At 36.4% G+C, this 26663-nt stretch overlaps 1 protein-coding gene across 5 annotated transcripts in view; it reads right to left on the bottom strand.

The window, feature by feature from the left end:
• The window catches only part of MAP3K20 (mitogen-activated protein kinase kinase kinase 20), a 212503-nt gene that overhangs the window by 99642 nt on the left and 86198 nt on the right, over nt 1–26663 (bottom strand). For all 5 annotated transcript variants that reach the window (XM_049887458.1, XM_049887460.1, XM_049887461.1 and 2 more), the window contains exons 3-7: nt 25210–25297; nt 14489–14590; nt 9365–9430; nt 5225–5253; nt 4969–5106 (exon numbers count right to left, since the gene is read on the bottom strand). In XM_049887458.1, coding sequence (XP_049743415.1) covers nt 4969–5106; nt 5225–5253; nt 9365–9430; nt 14489–14590; nt 25210–25297 — 423 coding nt within the window. The remainder of the gene's footprint in view (nt 1–4968; nt 5107–5224; nt 5254–9364; nt 9431–14488; nt 14591–25209; nt 25298–26663) is intronic.

The following is a 26663-nucleotide window of genomic DNA, read 5'->3' as shown; positions in this document are numbered from 1 at the left end:
CTCTGCAAGAAGGCAGTGCAAAGTCTGTTTTCATAAATAAAAGAATACAGAGACCAAAAGTTCACTCTATACATAACTCTTCTTTTATCTTTGGATCAAAAATTTCTGAGATAGGGAAATTCCAAGATTAGGAGAGAATTTTAAAAGTAAAAGCACTGTACACGGATGTGTGGAGTTGAATGTGAAATGGAGCCTCAAAATTGTTCTAATTTATAAAAATGTGAAAAATAATTTTAAAATTATAACCATCTAGATGGGTTTATATATATTTATAAGTACATGCAAGCAAAAGAGGTGGGAACTGTAGTGTCCTGCTGAATCAGTATGAGACTAGCGGAGCCATGGTCTTCAGCCCTGTTGCTTCTCTCGCACAAGGGTCTGCACACTCAGCCTGTTGCACAATGCCGCAAGGTCTTTACTTTTTTAAAAGGTTGTGAAAAGCAAAAAACAAAGAATTGGTGACAGAGATTATAAGTGGCCCTCAAAGTCTAACATATTTACTATCTGACCACAGAAAAAGTTTGTTGACCCCTCTTCTACAGGATAAAATGAGACACTGGTCCCATTGAACAGGAAAAATAAATTTTAAATTACTGTAAAGTTGGTGTCTAGTATAGTATCTGACATGAGAAATAAATATTTGTTTAGGAATGAAGGGACGAATTCAGGGTTCCCCAAGTGGAAAAACCCCTACAATGACAGCCCCTGGTTAACAAAGGCTGCCACAAACACCCAGCTTCCAAGCAGGTTTTTAGCATCTCACTCGTAAAGGTGACCACACAGGAAAGACCATCAACCTTTTCACAAACCCCCCTACCCGGGAAAACAAAGACTTTAACAAATGAAAAGAAAAAAAAAAAAAAAAAAGAACTAGGAGGAAACGGTCAATCCAAGGAGTAGAAAACAACATTAAAATGTAGGAATTAATACCTTCAGAGATGAGAGAAAATATACTCTATTCATGATTCAAGAATAAGATAGGTTGGACAGCCAGGAGAAATATACAGAGAAAAAGAAAGAGCTTTTAAAATTTTATTTAAAAAAAAAATTGAAAATTAAATAGGATTGAGGGATAAGGTTGAGAAAAATCTCCCAGAAAGGAGAGGGGAGGGGTGAGTGGAAAGAGAGAATAGGTGAAAAAAAGATAAGAAAATTAGATGATTAACTTCTGATTAATAAGAATTCTAGGAAGAGAAAACAATGGAGAGGAAAATTATTAGAATACCAAAGACAAAACAAAACAAAAAAATCCCCAGAATGGAAGAACATCAAGTTTCCAGACTGGAGAGACCCACACCACGTTCTAGTGCAATGGATGAAAGAATACTACAAGAAGCACAGCACTGGAAACGCATACCTATGGATAAAGGAAAAACCCTAAAAGGTTTCGGGAAGATAAGGAAAAAAAAAAAAGAGGTCATACACTAGGGACTAGGAACTGCTACAGCAATACTGGAAGAATACAGAACAAAACTTTAAACTATGGGGGGAATTATTTTTAACATAGAATTATATACCTAGTCAAAATGTCAATCAAATGTGAGTACAGAAAACAAATGATCAGATATTCAAAGTTTTATAAATGTACCTGTACCAGAAAACTACCAAGGAATCTGATTCATAAACACAGGGAATGAATTAAAAATGAGAAAGCACGGGACCTAGACAAAGGAGATATGTCATAGAAGAGAGCTGGGGAACTCCAGAGATCCCAAGATAAAGGGACAGAGACACTTCTGGTGACAGCTGAGGGGCAGCAGCACTAGGTAGCCACCAGTCCCAACAGGAACAGGCAGTCTGAAAGCTCCAGAATGTCAGTAAGAGAAAAGGGACGCGACAGAGTGATGCGTTTGCTGGAACTGATGGGTGTTCGCCAGCTCTGGTGGTAAGTTTACAAATGAACTGGTATATAGAAACCAGATAGAGTTCAGAAAGAGACCTACACATATATGGTCAACTGATTTTTGACAATGTGCCAGGGCAATTCAACGGGGGAAGAATCATATTTTCAACAAATGGCCATTAAAAAAAAAAAGAACTTCAACCTTTACCTTACACTATATACCACCTCCCCCAAATTATCTCAAAACAAGAGCACAGACCTCAATGTGAGAAGTTAGACCTATAAATTCTAGAAGAAAATATAGGAGTGATAAAGGGTTTGGCAAAGATTTCATAGACAAAAAACGCATGGACTATAAAAGACCCTAAGTGAAAAGTAAGTTCACCGCTACCGGGAAAGCAAACCATTTTACCAGGTACAATTTTACAAGGTAGGCAGTATAATCCTACTGCATCATAAGGTTCTGCTATGAACAATATTCACATGGTCATAATGATGGAGATGCTGTGTATCAGCTTAAAACTTGTGATAAAACAATACTGACAGAATGAGGAAAGGAAGTAAAGACTAAAATCCTCATCCAAGTGGAAAGTGAACAAATAACGTCCAAAACTAAAAAACTGGTAACTAACAACAGAAGCTTATGATTCAAGGATACGGGTATCGATAACCCCAAAATAGCAGGAAGATTTGAATGTAGCTGCCTCTGGAGAGAAGGAACTGGGATGGATGTTGTAGGACAAGGATGCTGCTTTTGTCCTAGTTTTATAGTATTTGTTTTTTCAACTATATTAGTAACTGTACTACTTGGCTACAAATAAGTTAAAAAATAAAAAAGAAGAATGAAGGAACTTCGTAAGAGAAAATACTCTCACAAAAAGTCTTACATGACAACAAATTCCCCCATTTTTGGAGTCCTCAGCAAATGGTTTATATGATAGTTGGAATGTAGTAACTTTGACATAGGAGATAAGTTTTAGAATCTCTAGTCTCTTCTGCAACTTAGGTTTTTTTCCTTCTTTGAATGAGAATGATTTTATCACTCTCTATAATAGTTTTTTTTTTTTTTTATATAATAGTTTATAGCCTCCATTCTTAGAAACACCCAGAATTAAGGGAAGTTAAATATTTGGCCTGATACCACTGTTGTCTTCCAACCTATAAAAGTCTAGCCTCTAGCCAAAATCATATCTATCTCTTTGTTGAAATAAATTTTTCTATAGCCAACAAATTCATTTCTATTATATAAATTTGTTGTACATAAGATGTTATGATTTAGAAGAAGTCAGCCAGTTGAAACGAGCCTAAAACTTAAGTAATGAAGCCGGCAGTAAATACCTAGGGACTGATTAACTATAAAGAAAAAGAAACATGTTTGACAATGTTGGTCTCCTCTTGTGCCATGAGCGAATACCTTCAGTCAGAAAACACAAAAGTTCAGGAAGAAGAGACACAATGATTAGGACCCAAATTAGTTTCTTTTCCCATTACTATGAAGACTTCCTTTTAAGAAGTAATAATGTAAGTAGTGAGGGCACTGGTTTGGAGATGAGGCATAGAGACAAGGAGTTCCAAATACAATTTTGGAGTTTTTAAAGAATATACGGCCTTTTGGGAGATAATTTATGCCTCAAAAAATGCAACAAATGAATAATTCCTTTTTCTACCAAACAACCACCCCCCACCCCTTCCTTCTTTCTGCTAACATAGGTATAACTTATCTCTCAAGAATGATCTACCTCTTCCACACTCAAGGGGTGGAACTTACATTCTAGTCTTGAAATGAGGTATATCCAAGAATTCGCAGACATATTTTAAAATTATCACACTCTTCAAGAAAGGTGTGGTCATTACATACAGTTCAGGATAATGAAATATAAGGAGAAGGCAATGGATAGGGCCTCCAGGAAAGCTCCTGAAAGGGTGGATTTGCTTCGCTCGTTTGCCCTTTCCCCTTTCCTCTTTCTTATTGCCTGGACTGTGGGTGTGATTATTGGTGCTGCAATAGCTATCTTGGGGCAATGAGGCCCTTTTGAGTATTGAATCAAGCAGTAAAGAGAATAAAAAGAAACAAAAGGAGCTTTAAATACTGTGGAGCCACTATAAAACCCTGGTCTCCCTACTTCTAGAGTGATGTAAAAAATAAATGGTTATCTGGTTTAAACCACACACACACAAAAGAATGATCTGTCTCAAAACTCCTCCTCCAGAAGCTCTTGTTACTTAACTGATTAATTCCTCTAGCCTCTACTCCTTGAGCAATTATTCTGTTCTTATAGCTATGTTGTTTTGTTCTTATTCCTATGTACTACTACTACTAGTTGCTGTCAAGTCATTTCTGTCTTAAGGCTACCTCATGTGTGTCAGAGTAGAACTGTGCTCTATAGGATTTTCAATGGCTGATTTTTCAGAAGTAGGTGCCAGCCTCTCTTCTGAGGCGTCTCTGGTGGACTCTAACCTCCAACCTCTCAGTTAGCACGTTAACCGTTTGTATCACCCAGGACTCCTATTCTTATGCAATGCCTTAGATTCATGTTTCAGATAGTCACTACTACTTTATAAGACTTGTACCAACTATGGCAAGGCCACGTACTCTCCAGAAACTCACTAATCAGTGTTTTACAGATAGCTGACACTCAAAACTTCCTGTTACCTAACTTCTTTGGCAGATCTACCGGTGGTTTCCTACTGTTTGAGCAATTCATTACAATGAAGTCCTGTTTCAAATGACTCATATTTCCTGAATTACAGGGATATCCTGCAGTCGGATGTCCACCCAGAAATGCACTCTCCTCAGGAGTGCATTAGCTACAATGCTGCTTCAGGTTCCATCTGATCTGGTTCTTGAAGTGGCCCTGGCTGCTTCTCAACACAGGACAAAATATCTCAAATGCAAAAAGAGGATCAAAGTAAACATTTTAAAAATAACTTTCACTAAATTCGTCATATTTTAGTGATTAGGAAGTGTTGCCCCTTTTGTCACTGTTCCAGGCATTCCACCAGAAACCGCATCAGCGTCTTAAATAAACCTGGGTTACATTGTGAATGGTTGCAGCTTGCTTATATAATAAGTTGGTCACTTTTTTTATTTCTTTTAAGCAACAAGAAACGAGAGATGAACTCACCACACCATAGGAATATGTGTCACAAGTTTCAGACACAGGGAGACTCTGGATAACTTCTGGAGCCATCCACGGGAAAGTTCCAACCAAGGACATGTGTGTTGTATGGTTATGAAACCGAGAGGCGCCAAAATCGCAGATCTGGGAAAAAGTGAAACAGGTATCACTTTTTACTTATTAACTAATAAAAGAATTGTCACACAAATCCATATCTAAAATTACCAAATATGTATTTTTAAATGAAAAGAAAGAGCCCTACCTTTAGTACTCCATCGCCAGCTATAACAACTGAAAAAAAAAAAAAAATTATGACAATCATCTCATTTGTTTGAAATGTCTTATCCTTAAAAAAAAATTGTAAATATTTATTTCTAAGCTCAGTTTAGCATAATGAAAGGTAAAATCAAAGATTTACTGCATTGAGGGTTTTGCAAAAGAGAGCTGACATTAAAAGACAAAACAACTTAACTCCCTGAGGTGCTGATTTAAAAAGGCTTTCAAGACATCCATACGCAGTACTGTCCAGTAAAAAAAAAGCACAGAGCAGTAGTTATGAGAAGCAAATTTTTACCTGGGTTCTGCTACTAGACTGTCACTGTGATACTGAGGATGCCATTAGCATTATTATCTCATGGTAATTATTTTTTATGGTCTATATGGTCTTCCTTCCCATTTGAAGAGTACTTTTCTTGAAAGCAGTGACAAAATTTATTCATTCACTTATTCATACATTTATTTAACAACTGTTTGTGAAGCGCCTACTCTCTGCAAGGTCATGTGCTAACTTGTGTAAGAGAAAAGTGAGCAAGACTGGTGTTGTCCCGCTCTCATGGAGCTTACAGTCTTACAGGAGGGACAATTACACAAGCATCTACAGTAAAGTGGAATAAGCTGTAATGAAAGAAATAGAGTGCTATAGAAACAAAGAGCGGGAATATCTAAGGGAGTTTAGGAAGGCCAGAGAGTTTCCTGAGGAAGCTATGTTTATGCTAAGACCTGAAGAACAAATAGACATCAACCAGAAAGAGGAGACCTGGGGAGGAAAGTAGTTTTCTAGGCAGAAGAGTGAGCCTATGCAAAAGGTCAGGAGCAGAGGAAAAGGCCTGGTGATTTTGGAAGGCAGGAGCCAGGTCAAGAAGAGCCTTTCTGAGGTATGGAAAGTCAAAGGATTTTAAGTGGAGTGAAATAATCGAATTTGTAGTGTGAAGACTATATTAGAGTAGAATAAAACTGGAGGCAAGGAGATCACTGTACAGGTCGCTTAGTCTGAAAGAGAGATCTGGATGCTATGCTAAGGCTGTGGCAAAAGACAGGAGGGAAGCAGACCAAGTAGAAAAACATTTAGGAGGCAGATCAACCAGGTTTAGTAAATAATTGGATATAGGAGGAGAAAGAGGAGGAGTCAAAAATGAAATCAAATAAAGAGGCAGTATACCCTAATAAAGGTTATTTCAGTGAGTCTCATCAAACCACAACCAGCTGAAGGATGGTGTAAACTGCTAAGAATCACGGGAAACAAGTGGTTTAAGGTGAGTGACCAACAAAGTTCACCAAGTTTCTCAATGTTTAAGCTGGCAGTGAGGTCTATCAAGGGAAGTCTGTCTTGCAGAATTACAAATACAACAACATTAGATTACGATATCCTTGAAGTCTCAGTTTACATGGTATTCGTTTCTGTTTTTTCAAAGTCTAGCACAATGCCTGAGAGGTGTTTAATAAGTACTTCCTGAATAAATATATAAATGAGTAAAAAAAATAGAGGCAGTAGGGTGTAATGGTTAGAACAAAACCTGTTGGAATCAAACTAAAATTAAAATCCCTTTTTATTTAATTTCTGGCTTGAGAAACTGATGTTGCCACTTACTGAGAAAGGCAATGCAGGAAAAAGAAAATTTGTTTGGTGGGGGAGGGGAGATAGAGAGAAGATGAAAAGGTAAGTTTGGGACACAGTACATTTTAGGTCACTCAAAACATACATGTGGACATGTCCCATAAGCAGATGTATTTATATATTTATCACTTTGAAATTGAGGAGATCTGTCTGGGGTTGTTAATATGCAGATGGGGCTAAGGAGTGGGAGGATACAGAGCACAAGGGGGGAAGAAGCCAAGGGCAGAACTCTGAAGAACTGTTTCTGGTATTTCTTTTGTAAGCCATACAGTGCCTTGAACATGGTAGATGACCAATACTTATTAGTTGTTACTGATGATTTTGGTAAGTGGAGGATATAACCTTTGCATGACCTAATATGTACAAAGAGCCTAAAGGTAAATTTGACATTGTAAGTGATAAGCTATAAATATTTTCATATACATATATATAGTATTTCATGTAATATAATACTGTAAATATTATATTCAGTTGTTTTTGAAAATATAGCTATAGCTTTTTTATTTAAATTTTTTAACGTGCATTAGGTGAAAGTTTACAAAGCAAATTAGTTTCCTATTTGATAGTTTGTATATAAAACATTCCATGACATTGGTTTCATTCTCCACCACATGTCAGCACTCTCCCCATTTCCCTCCTAGTTTCCCCATTTCCTTTTGTCCTGATTTTCTATCCCTTCCTGCCCTTTCATCTCTGCTTTTGGGCAAATGTTGTCTTTTTGATCTCATGTAATTGATTGTTCTAAGGAGCACATTCCTCTCAGGTATTATTGTTTATTTTATGGGCCTGTCTATGGTTGATGGTTTGGCTGAAAGGTGAACGAGAATGGCTTCAGTTCCAGGTAAGAAGAGTGTCTTAGGGCCATAGTCTCAGGGGTTCCTCCAGTCCCTGTCAGACCAGTAAGTCTGGTCTTTTTTGTGAATTTGATTTTTTCTGTTTTATAATTTTTCTCTCACTCTGTCCAGGACTCTCTGTTCATCTATAGCTTTTTACTCGTTTTAAGACTAACAATTGCTCATTCAAAAACCTAACATTATAAAAAACAAATAACATAGAAAATGAAAGTCTTTTTAGTCCCCTCTCTCAGGGGAGGAAAAAAAAAAAAACTCAAAAGTCTGGTCTATATTCTTTTACTGTTTATTTATTTTCTTATCAAACAATTACACAAATTGTGATTTTTAAAAATGGGGACATTATTGTTATACAGTCTTTACAGTGATGCCATGGCAAAACTCATAACTTACTTAATCATTTTTCTCCCATGGGGAGACGTACTGATAAAATAGATTGAAAGGAAAGAAGTAAAAAACTTTAGAATGAAATTCTGAGCTTGAGCTAGAAATTTAAAAGTTGTAAAACCGATATTTTCTGATGGAGTCTAGATAATTTACTAAGGACTTCCTGTTAGCCAACTATATATCAAAAGTGTTTAGTTTCAGGAAGCTTATGTCTAAGAAGAGTCAAAGGATTAGTGATGATCCAGAAGAGGAAGGGGACAATCAGCCAGTGTAGACTGGCAGGGTCACACAAACTTCACAGTCCTGGGTAGGAGCAAGTACAGCTGGTCAGTTCCCTGGTCCTCTTCCTCCACCTGCCACAACTGCCCATTCTAAGGATCCCACAATTGGCATATATCATTTTGACTACAGTGATCTGAAGATTACGTAAAGATAAATAGTTCTTCCTCCTCCTTATAAGAATCACTTAGAAAGAGTGAAAACAACTAATTAATTGATAGCAAGATTTTTTAAAAAGTAGCCAGCTCCAGTGTTTACTTTAGCTAGTTCTGGTTAGCTAAATCATCCTACTGCCTTTCTGCATTAACTTTCAAGTGACGTAATGGAATGCTTTTGCATTCTCCTACTTGAAGGTAATGTCTAATCTTACAAGTTGTTTTAAAACACTCACTCCCTAAATTATAAAATAGATGACCATAAGTAACTTTACAAAGTACAGAAAAAGAGAAAGAAGAACAAGAAAGCCTTTACTTTCCAAACTCCAAAACATGCAGACCTTTTTTGGGTCCTGCTCCAGGTAATATGGGCATGACTGACATAAAAAATTTACACCAAATAATTCAGAAGTCACAAGAACAAAACTCATATCGCTAGCACAGAACCATCTAAAAACAAACAAAAATTAAAAATACATGGCTATGCACTTTGATCCAGCAATGCTTCTTTTAGAAAATGACTCTAGGGAAATAATTAAGGATGTGTTGAAAAATCTGAATTAAAAGGTATTAAGCTTAACATTTTTTTATCACAGAAAAAAGTAAACAATCCAAATATTCACATTCTGTGCTACATCCATACAGTGAAATACTACACAGCCTCTTCAGATGATCTACAGATTCTTGACATTCATTGACAGATAGAAGATTTTCATGGTATCAGTGATGAGTCAAAACAGAAAGTTATAAAAGCTATGCAGACTCTGATTATTTTGATATATAGGTGCATGCATTTGTAATAAAATAGGAAAAATAAAAATACGTGACTACGTTACCATTTCTTGACTTGAGATCTCTGTGAATGACTTTGACAGGAGCCTCCATATGTAAGTAGTGCATTCCTTTTTGTTCAAGAAGGAAGAAAGGTCTATTAGTATTATTTTTTCAACACTGTATCACTACCTTTCTAATGTAAACATCAGTCTTATCTTTCATGTGTTTGCAAAGAATTCAATGGCAGACACCAAATTCATGTGTTCTACTCATCTGTGATTGATAAAATAGAGGCAGAATATTTCTACATTGATATGCCAACTACAATTTTATGTGCTTTAATTTGATTGTGGGAAAACCTAGCTTCTTACAACACCCTATAAGGGCACCTTAATATTCTGGAGTCTGCAATGAAGATAGTTACTCAGCTGGAAGAAGTGCTCCATGACTAAGGTATTCCACTAGCAACTGCCTTCTAAATTAGCCAAATTTCTTTTTTTATTATTGTACTTTAGATGAAGGTTTACAGAACAAACTAGTTTCTCATTAAACAGTTAACACACATATTGTTTTATGACATTGGTTAATAACCCGAGACATGTCAACATTCTCCCTTCTCAACCTTGGGTTCCCTATTACCAGTTTCCTGTCCTCTCCTGCCTTCTAGTCCTTGCCCCTGGGCTGGTGTGCCCTTTAGTCTCATTTTGTTTTATGGGTCAGTTCAACCTTTGGCTGAAAGGTAAACTCCAGGAGTGACTTCATTACTGAGCTAAAAGGGTGTCCGGGGGCCATGCTCTCAGGGTTTCTCCAGTCTGTGTCAGGCCAGTAAGCCTGGTCTTTTTTGTGAGTTAGAATTTTGTTCTACCTTTTTATCCAGCTCTGTCTGGAACCCTCTCTTTGATCCCTGTCAAAGCAGTCAGTGGTGGTAGCCAGGCACCATCTAGTTGTACTGGACTCAGTCTGGTGGAGGCCATGGTAGATGTGGTCCACTAGTCCTTTGGACAAATCTTTCCCTTGTATCTTTAGGTTTCTTCATTCTTCCTTGCTCCCAAAGGGGTGAGAACAGTGAAGTATCCTAGATGGCCACTCACAGGCTTTTAATTCCCCAGATGCTACTCACTAAAGTAGAATGTTGAATATTTTCCTTATAAACTATGTTATGTCAGTTGAGCTAGATATTCCCTGAGACCATGGTCCCCAGAGCCCTCAGCCCAGCAATCCAACCCCTCAGGAGTTTGGGTGTGTTTATGGAGTTTCCATGACCCTGCCTTGTACAAGTTGAGCTGTAAATTAACCAAATTTCTGACCAAGGTTTTCAGTTTTCATTTGGATAATCTACAATTACCCAGTGTAGTTTGGTTTATTTTCTCAGTACTCATTCCAGCAAAGCCCTGGGAGTAGAGGTGGGGTTTGTTCTTGTTGTTGTTAGGTGCCATCAAGTTGGTTCCAACTCATAGTGACCCTATAGGACAGAGTAGATCTGCCCCAGAGGGTTTCCAGTGAGTGGCCAGTGGATTTGAACTGCTGACATTTTGGGTAGCAGCCAAGCTCTTAACCACTGTGCCACCAGGGAGGTGGGGTAGGTATGGGGAATTAGGATTCATTAGTGATGTTTGGTTAAGAATTTTATGATCCTCAGATAAAAAAATATATTGTACTTACAACATATTTTATTCCCTTTTACAAGGATAAATCTTTGAGATAATCTACATTTAAATGTTCTTCAAAATTCTTTCCAACATATTTAGGCTGTAAATCCAGTTATTTCAGTAAATTAGGTATATACAACCTAAGTAGAGTTTTCATACTTTGAATTAAAAATATATATATATATATTAAAGGACACATATTGCATGTTTACTTCCTAAGTAGTGCTCAACTCTTTTTCTGTATTTATGTATCATCTACCCCCTTAGAATAAAGAAAAGGTACATCTGTCTACTGAAATATTTCCTCTCCCTTTATTACACAAGGTGTTTTTTCTAATTAATGAAATAAGTAGGCCCTCGTAATTAAAGCAGGCTCCTTTAATTAATGAACCATCCTCATAAATATAATCTATCGTTAAATTTTTAAAATAATCTATTATTCTTTTACTATTCTAATGTTTATATGTTGAAGAGCCATGAAAGAACAAAAAAAGTATGAGGATATCACTAAAAAGAGTTAAATTAACAAAAATATCAGTAATTTAAATGATCCTAAACATGATGTAATTGGAATAAAAAGAATCTCTTTTTTAATACGATGTTCTACATCTACCAAACTGAAAATTCAATTGCTACAACTTGGGTAAACCAAACCTGTTGCCACTGAGTCGATTCGAATTCATAGAGACCCTGCAGGACAGAGAAGAGCTGCCCCATAGGGTTTCCAAGGAGCAGCTGGTAGATTTGAACTGCTGATCTTTTGGTTAGCAGCTGAGTTCTTAACCACTGTACCACCAGGGCTCCACAAATTCAGTAGCGCTTAATAATCTTTATGACTGAATGTCATAGTTACCTGTCTCTTACTTTAAAATCAAATTCCTGAATAATTTTTCAGGTAGAATCTTTTTAGTTCATATTAAAGGTATAGAAAGATAGTTTCTACAATTGTTGACAAGAAAAAATTTCAAAAATAAAAACTGTGTTAAGCATATAAGCTTTAAATACAGGCAATTTCTTCCCCATGGCAGATATTATTATGAGAAAAAGTACCATAACTATTTGTGTACAATGTATAGTATACACTTTAAAGGTGTTTAGTATATATAAACATGGCAGTAATGCAATGAAAGTTCTATTTGTTTTTATACTCATCTACAATCCTGCCTTATTTTCATTGCAAACAACAAGATGACTGAAAAATACCTTTATCAGTTTTAAGAAATTCAGGATATCATAAGGAAGAAAAAAAAGTGACAGGTGTCACCGAGGAGACTTTGTGGAAGACCTGGTGACCATCTTGAGACTGGATCCAGGTTTACCTGCTGTGCCTGGTTCCTTTTATTCGCTGCTGATTGTCTTACAGGGATTTCAGGCCCACCCTCCACTCTTCTTCCCCCTCAGAAATAAGAGGATCACTTTTCTGCTTTGAGGAAGTATGCTATGAGCAGCAATGCTATGAAGTAATGTCTATTTCGAAATGCATAAATCAACTCTTATTTGAAATAAATTATTCATTCTTTGATTTCTCAACCTATTATTGCTTCAGTGTCAACAAGTTTCAAACGGTGGCTTCGATCATGGTCAAACTGAAAGGTACACAGCTGAATTTGAAACAGAATCAACAAGTCAAGCCTTCCTATTTGACCTGCAAGTTCTATACGCAGCTGTCAGAGTAGGTTGAAGCCATTCCTAAAGCACTCATTTTTTTTTTTTTTAGACCATTTTAAAGGATTTTTACTGTTAAATATTAAACTCGTGACTGTAAATAAACAAGCCTCTTCTCTGTCTCACTGTTTTCACCTGAGGTCAAACATGTTAGAACCAGCCACACAAAAGTGATTTTATTACTTTGTAGGTTTTTTTAAGGTTAGAACATTGTCTTGCGGTCTACTCCCATTTTCTCCTCTATTCTTTATCTCTGCTTCTACTTTGCTAACTTAGTTCTGCTCCTTCTCTCCCCTGTCCTTCAGATACAGTGTGACCATGCTCTTGAGAAGCCCCGGAGAATGAATGAACTGATCCTGAGTCAACAGACTGGCCCCTCAGACAGAGAATTGTTTGGAGACAGGATCAGAAGGAAAGAGGTTTACAGGCTGGGAGCCAGGGAAGCTTTAAGTAGAGCCCAGCAGGAAGCAGAGTGACTGATATCTGTTGATTTGTTTGCCATCTATCCATTCTAAGTGCCATTAAGTAATAACATGGGTATAATTGACTAAGCACCCTAAATGCAGATGTCTGCAAGGTGAAGTGGTGTAAGCCAAGGCTGCCTGTATATGCATACACATTTATGTGAGTGTTTTTCCACAATGCTTCACAGTTCTCAATAACAGCACATCACCTTGCATGTAAACAGGTGGTCCCTGTGTACTACTGACATGAAGACAAGTGGCTAAGATGATACATGAAAATGGCTTGAAGAATATGAAATTTTAAGGCTGGTTTGAGAAACCTGGTACATGAATACACAATTAAGTTAATTAGCACAGCCAAAGCCTTAAGTACACCACTGTAAATGGAGAGTTTATTATTCTTACAAGGTAATGAAGTATCATTCAGCAGCATCATCTAGTATGCAACTTAAAAATTTTTTTTTTCACTTTCCTTGTTTGAAATTTGTCAGGTGTTGATGAAGCAAAGCAGACAAGATAATTCTCCAAAGGGACTTTGCTCCCCTTAACAAGTGCATTAACGTTTGTTTTATAAAGAGATGCTTGTAGAGAACACAGTAGTAAAATGCAAAGCAGTTAATTGCTCCAGTAAAACTTGGACATGCTTGCTTTCCCTGAATCCAAATGTAACTATCCGTACTCATTACTTAGATCAAGTTGTTTCCAAAGCACTTTGACAGTTATAAATAAGACTCAGAAACATTCAGTTAGGGAAAAAAAAAAAAAAAAAGATAAAAACAAATGGAATTTGAATTACTTTAGAAAGAGTTTATGCAGGAATTTATGAGGGAAAAAGAACTGGGCACCTTGTTGGCTGATACTTTAGGGATTTTATATATTAAAATTACTTAATTTCCAAAGATGATTTCCAAGTTTATATTGAATATGAAATAACAACTGAATTATTTGCATATGGCAGGAACAACGAAAATTTTTTTGGCAAGTAATTGCTATTTTTAGCATATTATTACGTATATAAAATGAGAATTAATCCTACAATAAATCACTTTTTCTGGGTAGTGAGTCTAAACAGAGACCCGTAGTACAGCAACAGAATTATCATCCTTCCATAATTCCAATCAATGACAGTGTCACAAAACATGGAAAAAATTGTTGCCCTGAAGTTTGCTGATTTTGTTGGAACTTGATTTTAGAGAAAGAAATAAAGGAAAAGAGAAAAAGAATTCAGAGGTAGAAAGGCAATGACCTAAAATATTATTTGTACAATAAACTGCAGAATTCTTACTACTTTTAATGTGACAAAAGAACATCTAAAGACACAGAATAACAAATGCTCTGACACAGTTCCCATCTCAGTATGGGAAATGCTCCCCGCCAGTTCTATGAGAATACAACGAAGCATTATTACCTTTGGCTACGTCGGTTGCCCAGGTCATAATGTGATCCATGTCCATCTCTTCACTTCTATTGCTGTTAATGTAATCATAGAGTGATCCCAGAGAAGCATATTCTATTTTTAAAGGAAAGAACCATACAATTAAAACCAAGTTGTATTTCAGAAATAAGACTCTATTTTTCATTGGGAAAATGTGTTAAAGAACTTAACAAAAGACATCAAAAGTATACAAAAATTGTTTCATTCTGGTAGTGTCTAAAAGTTAGTATCAGCCTGGAAAATAATCTGTCAAAGACAAGACCACTAACGTAGAATGAACAGTAAAACTTCACCTGGGGATGAAATAAAAAACCAATTAAACAGAATCAAGAAAGGCAAAGTAGTATTGGAAGTGTATATTTGAACAAAAGCATTCGGGTAAATACAGCTGTTTCTTTAAAAATTCTTATCCTTATCAGATAATGTTAAATATGTAAATCACACACTTTATGTGACAATATATCAAATAAATTCTTGTTGCATCAGGGTTTAGAAGATCCCTCAAAATTTAAACACAAAAGGAAAATAAAGCCAGAAAATTCCCCATTTTTTTTAAAAAAAAGGCTTTATTGATATACTTATTGAGGTATATACTATATACTATAAAATTTGCCCGTTTTAAGTGTACAGTTAGATGATTTTTTAGTAAATTTATAGAACTGGGCAACCACTACTGCAATCCAGTTTTAGAACATTCCCATCACCCCCAAACAGTTCCCTCCTGCCCGAATCCTGTGCTCGGTTCTCTCTATCTATGAATTTGCCTTTTCTGGGCATTTCATATAAATGGAATCATACAATATGTAGTGTTTTGTATCTGGCTTCTTTCACTTAGGACAATGTTTTTGAGGTTTATCCATGTTGTAGCAAGTATCAGTAGTATGTTCCCCTTTATCGTGGAATAGTATTCAATAGTATTGTATGAATTTAGCACATTTTGTTTATCCATTTAGCAGTTAAATAGACATTTGGATTGTTTTCAGTTTTTGGCTATGAATAATGCTGCTATGAACATTCATTTGTGTATATTTCTTTGTGTGGAAATATGTTTTCACTTCTCTTGGGTAGATTCCTAAGAGTGGAATTGTTGGGTCATATAGTAAATTTTTTTTTTATATAGTAAATTTATGTTCAGCTTTCTAAGAAACTGCCAAACTGCTTTCCAAAGAGGCTGTACCCTTTTATATTCACATCAGCAATATAGGAGGGTTTCACTTGTCCACATCCTCACAAACACTTGGTATTGTCTTTTTTATTATAGCTATTCTGGTAGGTATAATTTTAATGGCATCTCATAGTGATTTTAATCTGCATTTCCCTAAAGATTAATGGGAGTCCCTGGGTGGCACAAAAAATTAAACACTCAGCTGCTAACCAAAGGTTAATGGTTCAAGTCCACCCACAGGCACCTTGGGAGAAAGACCTAGCGATCTACTTCTGAAAAATGAGCCACTGAAAAACTCTCCAGTTGTACTCTGACACACAAGGGTCACCACGAGTTGGAATCAATTCAGTGGCAACTAGTTTGTTTTTTTTTTTTGTTTTTTTAATGACTAATGATTAGTCACTTGTACATATTCTAAAGAAAAAGTCTAAAGTTTGCCCATTTTTAAATTGGGTTGTTTGTTTTATTGAGTTGTAAGGGTTCTTTATCTGTTCTGGATTCAAATCCTTTATCAGATACACGATTTGCAAATATTTTCTCCCAATCTGTAGACTTGTAGTACTGTCCCTTCTTTTGTTCCTGATTTTGATTTTGCTGTCATTTCCTTTTGTTGACTTGCTTTTGATTTTTTTTTTTTTTTTTTTTGGTAGTTTGTTAACTTTGTTTATTGATTTAAGAAGTTTCTTCATTTCTGATACTGGCATTTAAAGTTATAAATTTCCCACTAAAAACTGCTTTACCTGTATCCCATAATTTTGATATGTTGCATTTTCATTTTCTTTCAGTTCAAAATATTCTTACATGTCCACTGTGATTTTTTCCTCTCGTTATTTAAAAATATATTGAGTAATTTACAAATGTTTGGGGGATTTTCCAGATTTCTTTCTGTTGATAATTTCTAATGTAATTTTATTATGGTTGGAGAACATACTTTGTATGATTTCTATTCTTTTAAATATATTAAGACTTGTTTCACAGACTAACTTATGATCTATCTTGGAGACTGTTTTGTGTGTGCCTGAAAAGAACATGTATTCTTTGTGGGATGTCCCTGGATGGTACAAATGGTTAACATTCTTAGCTGCTAACTGAAAGGTTGGAGGTTCAAGTCTATGCAGAGGCATCTCAGAAAAAAGGCCTGGCAATCTACTTCCAAAAAAATCAGTCATGGAAAACCCTATGGAGCACGGTTCTAATCTCACACATATGGGGTTGCCTTGAGTCAGAATCAACTCAACTGTTTTTTTAATTTATTCTTTGTTGGGTGGAGTATTCTGTATAGGTGACTTAGATGGAGTTAGTTGAGAGTGTGGTTTAAGTCTTCTACATTCTTGCTGGTTTTCTGTCTAGTTATTCTATCACTTACTGAGAGTGGGGTACTGAAATAAATTATTATTGAATTGCCTATTTCTATTTTCAATTCCATCAGCTTTTGCTTCATGTATTTTTTTTTATTATTATTTTGTGGTTCTACGGTTAGTTATAGAAGCCCTGGTGGTGTAGGGGCTAAGTGCTACAGCTGCTAACCAAAGGGTCGGGAGTTCAAATCCACCAGGTGCTCTCTGTCCTATAGGGTCGCTATGAGTCGGAATCAACTCGACGGCACTGGCACTGGGTACTGTTAGGTATGCGTACACTTGTAACTGCTATATATTCCTGAAGTATTGATCCTTTTATCATTATGATGATTAAACCTATCTGCCTGTAGTAATATTTCTTAAAGTTTATTTTGTCTGAAATTAATGTAGTTACTTAACCTTATGGTTATTGTTTGTATGGTATGTCTCTTTCCATCCTTTTTCTTTCAACCTATTTATGTCCTTGAATCTAAGATGTATCTCTTATACACAGCATACAGTAGATCCAAAAAACCTGTTGCCATCAAGTTGATTCCAACTCAGAGCAACATTATAGGACAGAGTAGAACTGCCCCATACAGTTCTCAGGGAGCGGCTGGTAGATTTGAACTGCCAATCTTTTGGTTAGCAGCTGTAGCTCTTAACCACTATACTACCAAAGTTTATATAATAGAAAGTGTATATCATTCTTGCTTTTTTACCCAGTCAGACAATCTCTGCCTTTTGATTAGGGTGTTTGGACCATTTACATTTAATGTAATTACTGATATGATTAAATTTACACTTGCCGTTTGTTTTCTACCTGTTTCATGTATTTTTTGGTCCTGTGTTCCATCTTTATTGCCTTCTTTTGTGTTAAATAAGTATTTTTTAAATGTGCCATTTTAATTCCTCTGTTGATTTTGTTTTACTGTAATTTTTGAGTGATTTTCTCAGTGGTGACTCAAAGGATGATAATATATATCTTTACATAGCACAATTTATTTCAGATTATTATTAAGAACTTTGCTCCAGTATGGCTCCATTCCCTCCCTCACCCTTTATGCTACTACTTTTATATATATTACATCTACATATGTTATAAAGCCAACAAAACACTGTTAAAATTACTGCTTTTTATAATCATATCTCTCAAAGACATTAAGAGAAGAAACAGAACAAATATGTTTATATAGTATTTTATATTTATCCACATATTTACCATTGGTGGTACCCTTCATTTTAAATTACTGTTTGGTGTCATAACCTTTAAGCCTGAGGGATGTTGCTTCTTATTTCTTGTAAGGCATATCTGTTAGTAACAGATCCCGCTGCTTTTTACTCAGAAATGTATTTTGCCTTCCTTTTTAAAAGACAGTTTTATTGAATGCAGTTTTTTTCTTCCTTTCTTTCAGCACTTTAAATATGTCATTCTACTGCTTCTGGCCTCCACTGTTGGCTTTTCTTCATGAGTATGGGAAACACATTCCTCTTGCTTTATGTGTCCTACAATTTTTTTAAATTGGGTATTTTAGACAATGTATTTAGCAACTTTAGATTCTGACTTTCCCTAGAAAAGCTGTTTTTCAAAAAAATTTATTTTTGTTGTCGAGAGTATGTACAGAACACACACCAATCCAACAATTTCTACATGTACAATTCAATGACACTGATAACATTCTTCGAGTTGTGCACCATTCTCACCTTCCTTTTCCAAGTTGCTCCTCCGCCATTTACATAAACTCACTGCCCCCTGAATTTCTTCTGTAATCTTTCAAGTTGCTGTTGTCAATTTGACCCCACAGAGACAGATCTTCAAAGAGCACAATGCTCAAGGCAGACATTCTTTACTAGTTAAACTACAGTTTAGTTTTCAGAAGACTTCAGGGGATATTTTTGGTTTAAGGTTTAAAGATTATTTCAGGGCAATAGTTTCAGAAAGTCTGGATTCCATGAGAATTTGAATGAAAAGTTGCTCTTAATGTTTACTGTTTGTTCGTTTACCAACTTGCCTGGGCTAAACTTATGAAAACTGCCTCTCCTATGGTATGCCAACTGCCAATTTCTCTCAGGTTTTTTTTTTTTGTTGTTGTTGTTCAAGTCTTGTTTTTCTTTCTGAGCCAGGCCTCTTAGGATTGTATCTATACAGTTTAATGATCAGTCAATGGTTATACAGAAGTTATGTTCAAACACCTCAGCTGATGTATCTGTTTGGGAGTATATTAAAAATTCGGGCCATTTTCAAGTCTTTCCTGGCTTTTACTTCTCCCTGGGCCTTTTTTGTTCTCCTTTTTTTTTTTTTTTTTTTTTACCCATGTGTAGCCTCAGGATCAGCAGAGTATGTGGATAGCTTGGCACTCTCCAATCTCTGTTCTGCGTATGTGCAGCCTCACTCAAGAATATATTTGCCCCAGCCACAACCATTTGGACTGGTAGAGCTGTTGGCCCTCCTTCTCACTTGCCACCAAGATCATCACTTTCACTGACAATGCTGCTGGATATGGGCATTACCCACTGGTCCTAATCTGGTGAGCACCCTTTGAGTATGACAGCAAGCTTCCAACCCTCCGTGCTGACCAAGCCGGGGTAGAGAGGGTAGGGAGAGGATGACAGTAACCCCAGGCAAGAACATTACTGATTCTCACTGTTCTTATCCAAAGTTCGGCAGTTTTTCAAGCCTAAAAACTTCTCAGATTATTGTATGCCTTTGGCTGGTTTCCAGAATGTTGAACATTTTGTCCAGATTTATACATGCTTTTTGGGGAGAGGATTTGCTGACCTCCTAACTCAGCCATAGCTGAAGTCCTTTCCAGAAAACTCCTTTTTAATATTAAAGGTCAATTTGGAGAAAGGTTGGGTCTCATTTTAGAAGGTTGAGAATTATCCTATTCCAACTTAATGATTTATAATAATAATCACTATCATAACGATAATATCTTTAGTTTGAACAAATAACTATAAAAAACTTCTATCTATAAAGACTTAAGGAGCTCTGGTGGTGCAGTGTTTGAGCACTTGCTGCTAACCAAGAGATTAGCAGTTTGAACTCACCAGCCGCTCTGTGGGAGAAAGATGTGGCAGTCTGCTTCTGTAAAGATTTAGAGCCTTGGAAACCCTAAGGGGCAATTCTACACTGTCCTACAGGGTCACTATGAGTTGGAATTGAGTTGATGGCAGTAGTTAAAGACTTAAGTTAGGAAATTACTCTGAATCCAAAGTTGATTCATGCAATTAAAGGTATGTCACTATGAGAAATTGTACCTTAGGAAAAACTAATACTCTTAGCAAAACGTTAATTATCTCAGTGTACAGGACTCACTTTTTGGGGGTAATGTTTACTTTGACATCAGAGTTATGTAACAGCTATCAGTCAAATAGTAAAAAATTACAATTATAACCTTAGATGAACAAAAGAATGGCAGAGAAAGCAAGCACTTTAAATTTTACTATTAAATAAAAAAATTAAATAGCTTGGTCCAATTCCAGCAATAAAGGTGTTAGTAGCCTATACTACCATATACTCTAGATGATTAAGCTGGCCCTCGGGAAATAAAAACATTTTTACATACTATTCAAATCTTTTTTGTTACTAAAATAGCATTCAATACCAGATTACCTGATGACTTTTACGTGTTACTGTACATGCTCAAATGTAAAGTTCATCTCCACCACCAAATATTTATCCCTCAGAAAAGAGAAAGTCACCGTATATTCAGATACTTTCAAAATTCCTCATGTTACAGGTCACTCTCTCAATTACCTTATTTTGAACAACAAAGCTGTTTGGGGAAAAATACATGAGCCAGAAATGGCCTTAGTCAAAGCTAGCTTTTAAAGGCTTTTAGAGGTTACCTGTATGAATAAGGAAAAAAACACATACAAAAAAAGTAAAAAATTGAGCACAGATATGGTAATTATTCCTGGAACTATGAACGCTCAATTGCAAGTGTGGGATGTCATTGAAAACAAGTCTTCCAAAGATCACTTTAAAAAGCAGTACAGTTATGGTTATAATATACCTTAAGGGACTACGATATCCAACAATCCTAATGTTATGTAACTGGGTACTTGTAGCTTGGGATATATATCCAGAGACAGCATCATACAGAGATCCAGACACTACTATATTTCAAACATCTTAAGGCAACAGTGAAGATGATGTACTCTGAAAACTGTTAAGAGAGCTTAAAAGTGCTTATAGTGATGATGAAGGATGTGGAAGATGCATGATTAAATGAAATGGTTTGGAAAGGCAATATTGTTACATCATATTTCATATTAACTATTTTAAATAGGCATTGCTTTAATCTTTATGGTCTTCTCATTGGAAACTGAGGGCTCACTACACACACAGATGGTTATATGCTTTCCAAACCACTTAATTTCTCCCTATAAAGAAGTTTATTGGACTTAAGTATAAAGTATTTGTTTAAATTCTCCATTAAAAGGTCATTGAGAACCATATTAAGCAAACACTTCCTTTTGATTTTGAACATGATTTTTCCCTTTGAGTTTTATGGCAACAAGAACTGGTTTTGAAAAATGTATAGTCAGTATTGCTGAAACAGGAATATTTCTTTATAATAATATATCACCCAGACAATGCTTAATTTGGATTATGACTAATAGGACAAATGAATTTAGGTAGATATCTGGGATTTCTTATAAGAAGATGTGACATTTGTCTCTAACAGGCTATTAAGAAAAGACCAATACAATATCAAAGTATTTATGCAAATTAGATGTGTCTGTGCTTAAAATAAATCAAGATCAAGTTAAAGGAAATGAGATTAGGCACCTAAAATTAATGTTTTCCATGGTTGGGTTAAATGAGAATTTGAGCCTGCTAACAAATCACACAGGGTTAGTAGACTCAATTTAGAATAGTGATAAGGGGCAATGTGGAACAGGAATAAACTTAAGTTCATAGATATCAGCCTCTGAGCACTGAGATGTCAATTTCCTAAGCCTCTGGGATCCTAAACCACCTTCTCCAAAACTGTAGGACCCAATGCCACCCTTTAATTTTAAATTACCAGATACTTTGTTTGGGGGTTCCTCTGCTCTGACTTGCCACAGAAGAGCTGCATGATCTGGTGTCTAACAACTCCTTCTTGCTTGGCCCAAGGGCTACCTCACTCCACATAGCCCCAAATGCCCTCAAGTATTTAGGCTGGTTTAGAAAATGAATGAATAGACATAGCACAGAATTAAAGGTTTTCCAAAGACCAAAGAAAAGATGATTCTGTATATCTTCTCTTTTGATTTTGGAGTCTAAAGTTGTAGTCATCCCATTTCTTTATAGATTTAAGGGAAGGACATTTATTTCCCTTCCAAGGAAAATAAAATGGCAGCTTCCTCTTGGACTCTGCCTCAGGTACCCTTATTAACGGATTTTATAAGTCTGTAATGAAAAGTTTCAGCAAACGCACACACACAACTGTACACATACATACTCTCACCCTAGAGATCTTGTATTCTAGTCCCTTCATTCATAGATGAGAAACTGAGGTATAGAGAAATCACAGGTAACCCATCTATGTAGCTTTGGCAAAATCAAAGCAAGATCTCACATCTCCCAATTCCTATTCCTTTGCTCATCTCATTACATCACTCTGACATATCATTCTTTCAACCCCCCTGTATGAGTGACAAGAGTTGCCAGCTGTAACAACTTCTTCTATCTACAAAAAAACTCAAGTTAAAATGGATTCAAGCCATTCAAGCTCTCCTCTCCTTCTCAGAAACACCAACATCAGAGAAAGACTATGGGGTTCTAAAGACGGGCAGATAGATAGGCTAGATCTCTGTCTGTCTCTCTTTTTCTCTCTTCCCTTCCCCACACTAGTGCTTACTTGTGTTCATTTGAAAGGAGCCTTGGTGGCATGGTGGTTAAATGCTTGGCTTCTAACCGAAAGGTCAGTGGTTCAAACCCACCAGTTGCTCCATGGGAGAAAGATGTGGCCATCTGCTTACATAAAGATTAAAAAAAAAAAACACCAAACCTGTTGCTGTTGAGTCAAGTTGCTCAAAGTGACCCTATAAGACAGAGCAGAACTGCCCCATAGGGTTCCCAAGGAGCAGCTGGTAGATTTGAACTGCCAAGCTTTTGGTTAGCACCGAGCTCTCAACTACTGTGCCACCAGGGCTCCTCACCAATTATAACCAAAGATTTGGGATAGGATACATAAGAGCAGGGACTGCTAGAGGGGTGCATGAAAGAAAGGATGGGCTAGCCTAATACAAATACTAAATAAAATCACACTCCTCATCAAACTACTTGGATTCTTTCTCCATCTTTTTAGATCCAGGATGAATATGCTGGCTAAGAATGAATGTGCTTCCCATCCTCCTTGGAAATGAGATTAAACTCTTGAAAAAGGAATGCACACCATGACTCAAGTTCCTTTTTCTGCTCTGATCCTCTCTCCTCAAGGAACTAAACAACTTCATAAACAGATCACTGAGTTAGTTAAACTAAAATCTTCTTCTCAAAAAGCATTAAAAACCAAGAGTAGAAGAAGCAGAGTTCTTAACTTCTTCAGAGCATCACACTTTTATTTGCTAGATAAGAATCACTTCAGCCACGAGTGAGGATCAGAAAATTACTTTCGCATTTATAAAGTAAACACAGCTAGTAAAAATTAAACACAATGGACCAGGAAAGGAAGGGTAATATGGTAACTCTCAGAGACCAGGAAACTTTAAATCAAAATCTCACCCGAAAGGTTAAGAGTGGTTTATACCTAACAATATAACCCATTCCCAGGATCAAGATAAAAACTGCCACATACCCCACTTCAGGGACGGATCTAAAATAGCTGAGGACAAATGAACTTTTATAGGTAAAGAGTAGAAAAGGAGCCCTGAGAGCACAACGGTTAAGTGCTCAGCTGGTAACCGAAAGACTGGCAGTTTGAATCCACCCAGTGGTTCCACAGGAGAGAGATGTGGTGATCTGCTTCTGTACAGATTACAGCCAAGGAAACCCTATGGGCAATTCTCCTGTCATATGGGGTTGCTATGAGTCAAAAACTGACTTGATGGCACCCAAAAATGAATAAAGAGTAGATGCATGTAAAGCTGTCTGCAACTTGAAGATGGAAATAACAACTACATGTCCCTTTGAATTTAAGAACCAAGGTGCTCATAGCCTTTCAGAACGTAGCTTGTCTGCAAGAAAAGGAGCTTCTATATAAAATCAATCTGAGAAACGTATATCACTCTAGGTAGCTGTGTGACCTTGGGAAAATCACTTAAATTTTTAGAGCTTCAGTTTCTTATTTTTAATAGAAACTATTTTACCTATCTTGCAGGGTTATTTTAAATATTAGATAACTTCTGAGAAAGTAGTATCTAATACAATCTTTTTTATTGAGGGTGTTTTGTTATTTTCCACAAAGATATTCCAAGTTTTTATTGATACAGTATAAGACAATAGAACTAATCTTTTAAGGTTTTCTTGTTTTGTTTTGATCAAAGAATTGCCACGATGAAGAACCTGATCAAAGTTATTCACTGTAAAATTGAGCATTATGGTTATTATAGACCTAAGGCATAAAAAAAAAAAAAAAGGCATATCACCGGATTATACAAATATGGCCACAGAATATAAAAAAACATGTCTTTCTGTGACAAAATTTTCTCTGTGTTTCTTTTTGGGAAGGATAGTTTCACCAGTTATAAGCTGCTGCTCCAAATTATATGACAATTTAGATCAAGATTATTACCAACTCAGATGACCAAACCTGAAAAATACTGCTCTCAAGTCAGAGACCTTGAAGAAAGAATGCTCTAATGGGATTAAAATGTCTTGCAAAGAATTACAACATGAACAGCTCAAGAAATCTTAATTGTAAAAGGTCACAGAGTTACAAAAAACATCGCTCATTTCAGCTAATTAAATAAAATTTTAGTTAAACGGCACCTTTAAATATTGGTATTGCAGCTGCAAGTGCATTTAAACAGCATTTACACAGATATAATTAGCACAATTAAACATGGGTAGAAGTGGGAACACCATTCTTAATTATATTGATATAATCAGTTTTATTAATGCTTTATGGCAACAAAAGTGACATCTGACAGTAGCATACAATTTGTCACTGAACCTAACATTAAGCATTTTAGCCTATTAAGGAACCTAAAGCTAGGTAATTGGGGAAAGCAAAAGTCAAAGAAAGAGTTCCTACCTGTGACGATCCCATAGTTGGGCGGTTCAAGAATTACTCCGTAAAACTGGATGATGTTTCTATGACTGAGGACACTGAGGATTTCTGCCTGTTCAAAAATAAAATGCAAAATTACAAAAAAATTCACATTGATAGTAGTCACATAAAATAGGCCTTCTATTCAATATTCTTGTATATACATTTACAGACATATATATGCTCAACGAAACCCTGGTTGCGTAGTGGTTAAGTGCTACGGCTGCTAACCAAGAGGTCGGCAGTTCAAACCCCCCAGGCACTCCTTGGAAACTCTATCGGGCCGTTCTACTCCATCCTGTAGGGTCGCTATGAGTCGGAATCAACTCGACAGCAGTGGGTTTTTTTGGTTTTATATGCTCGACAAGAATGTAATACTGATAAAACTCAGTCTATACCAGCATTCTGGAAAGTTTAACATTTTTTATCAAAGCCTTCTGAAAATTTAAAAGGAAAGGGGGTCGAGATGAGGCAACAAAAGAGGTGCTTACTAGCATGCTGGCACAACTCGGGGTGCAGATGGATAACTGACAAGGGGGATGCCGTAGTTATGTACAGATTAGCCTTTTTCCCAATAGTCAGATATATTTTTTCTGCAGAATGTCTCTTCTAGGAGGCTGCATCAGAACTGACATTCTACTGGTTGAGTAAGTAGTCATTACAAAATTAAGGAAAGGGTTTTTAACTATTAATGGAATTCCCCATGAACAGTGTAATGAAACTCTGCCCAGTCCTGCATCACCATGATCAGTTATAGATTGAACTGCTGTAATCTATAGGGTTTTCACTGGCTGCTTTTGAAAGTAGATCTCCAGGCCTTTCTAGTGCAATGATTTTAATTCAAGCTCTAAAACTCTCCATGAAATAAAGGGTCCTAATCTGATACAGAAATGGGAGTCATCAAAGGTCTATCCATAAAAAGGTTTAATAGTAATGTCCTTATCAGGGTAGGAAAATGTCTGTGCAGATTATTGTGACTGCAGTAAGACATATGACTGCTTGCTCCTATTCATTTCTGGCTGGGGCTCCTTTGCTAATTTGCTCCTTCCTCCCTTCCTTCCTCTTGTCCTCCCTCCCTTCTTTCTTCAGGAAAAAATTACAGAGGTTTTATTTTGTCAATAGTTCTGGAGAGGAGTTGGTTATTTTGTTGTTAGTTTTACTGTACCTGGAATTTCTAAGTCTTTATATAGGGAGGAGGAGACCTGGTAGCCCAATGGTTAAGCACTTAGTTGCTAACAAAAAGGTCAGTGATTCAAACCTACCAGCTGTTCCAAGGAAACAAGCTGTGGCAGTCTGCTTCCGTAAAGATTATAGCCTTAGAAACCCCATGGGGCAGTTCTACTCTGTCCTATAGGGTTGCTATGAGTCAGAATCAACTTGACGGCAACAGGTTTGGATACCAAAAAGAACTGGTAGACATTCAACCATTTCAGGAGGCA

The sequence above is a fragment of the Elephas maximus genome, chromosome 6, assembly GCF_024166365.1.
Source record: "Elephas maximus indicus isolate mEleMax1 chromosome 6, mEleMax1 primary haplotype, whole genome shotgun sequence".
NCBI lineage: Eukaryota > Metazoa > Chordata > Mammalia > Proboscidea > Elephantidae > Elephas > Elephas maximus.
Note: the sequence above shows the minus strand (reverse complement) of the source record. Positions and strands in the feature narration are given on the sequence as shown.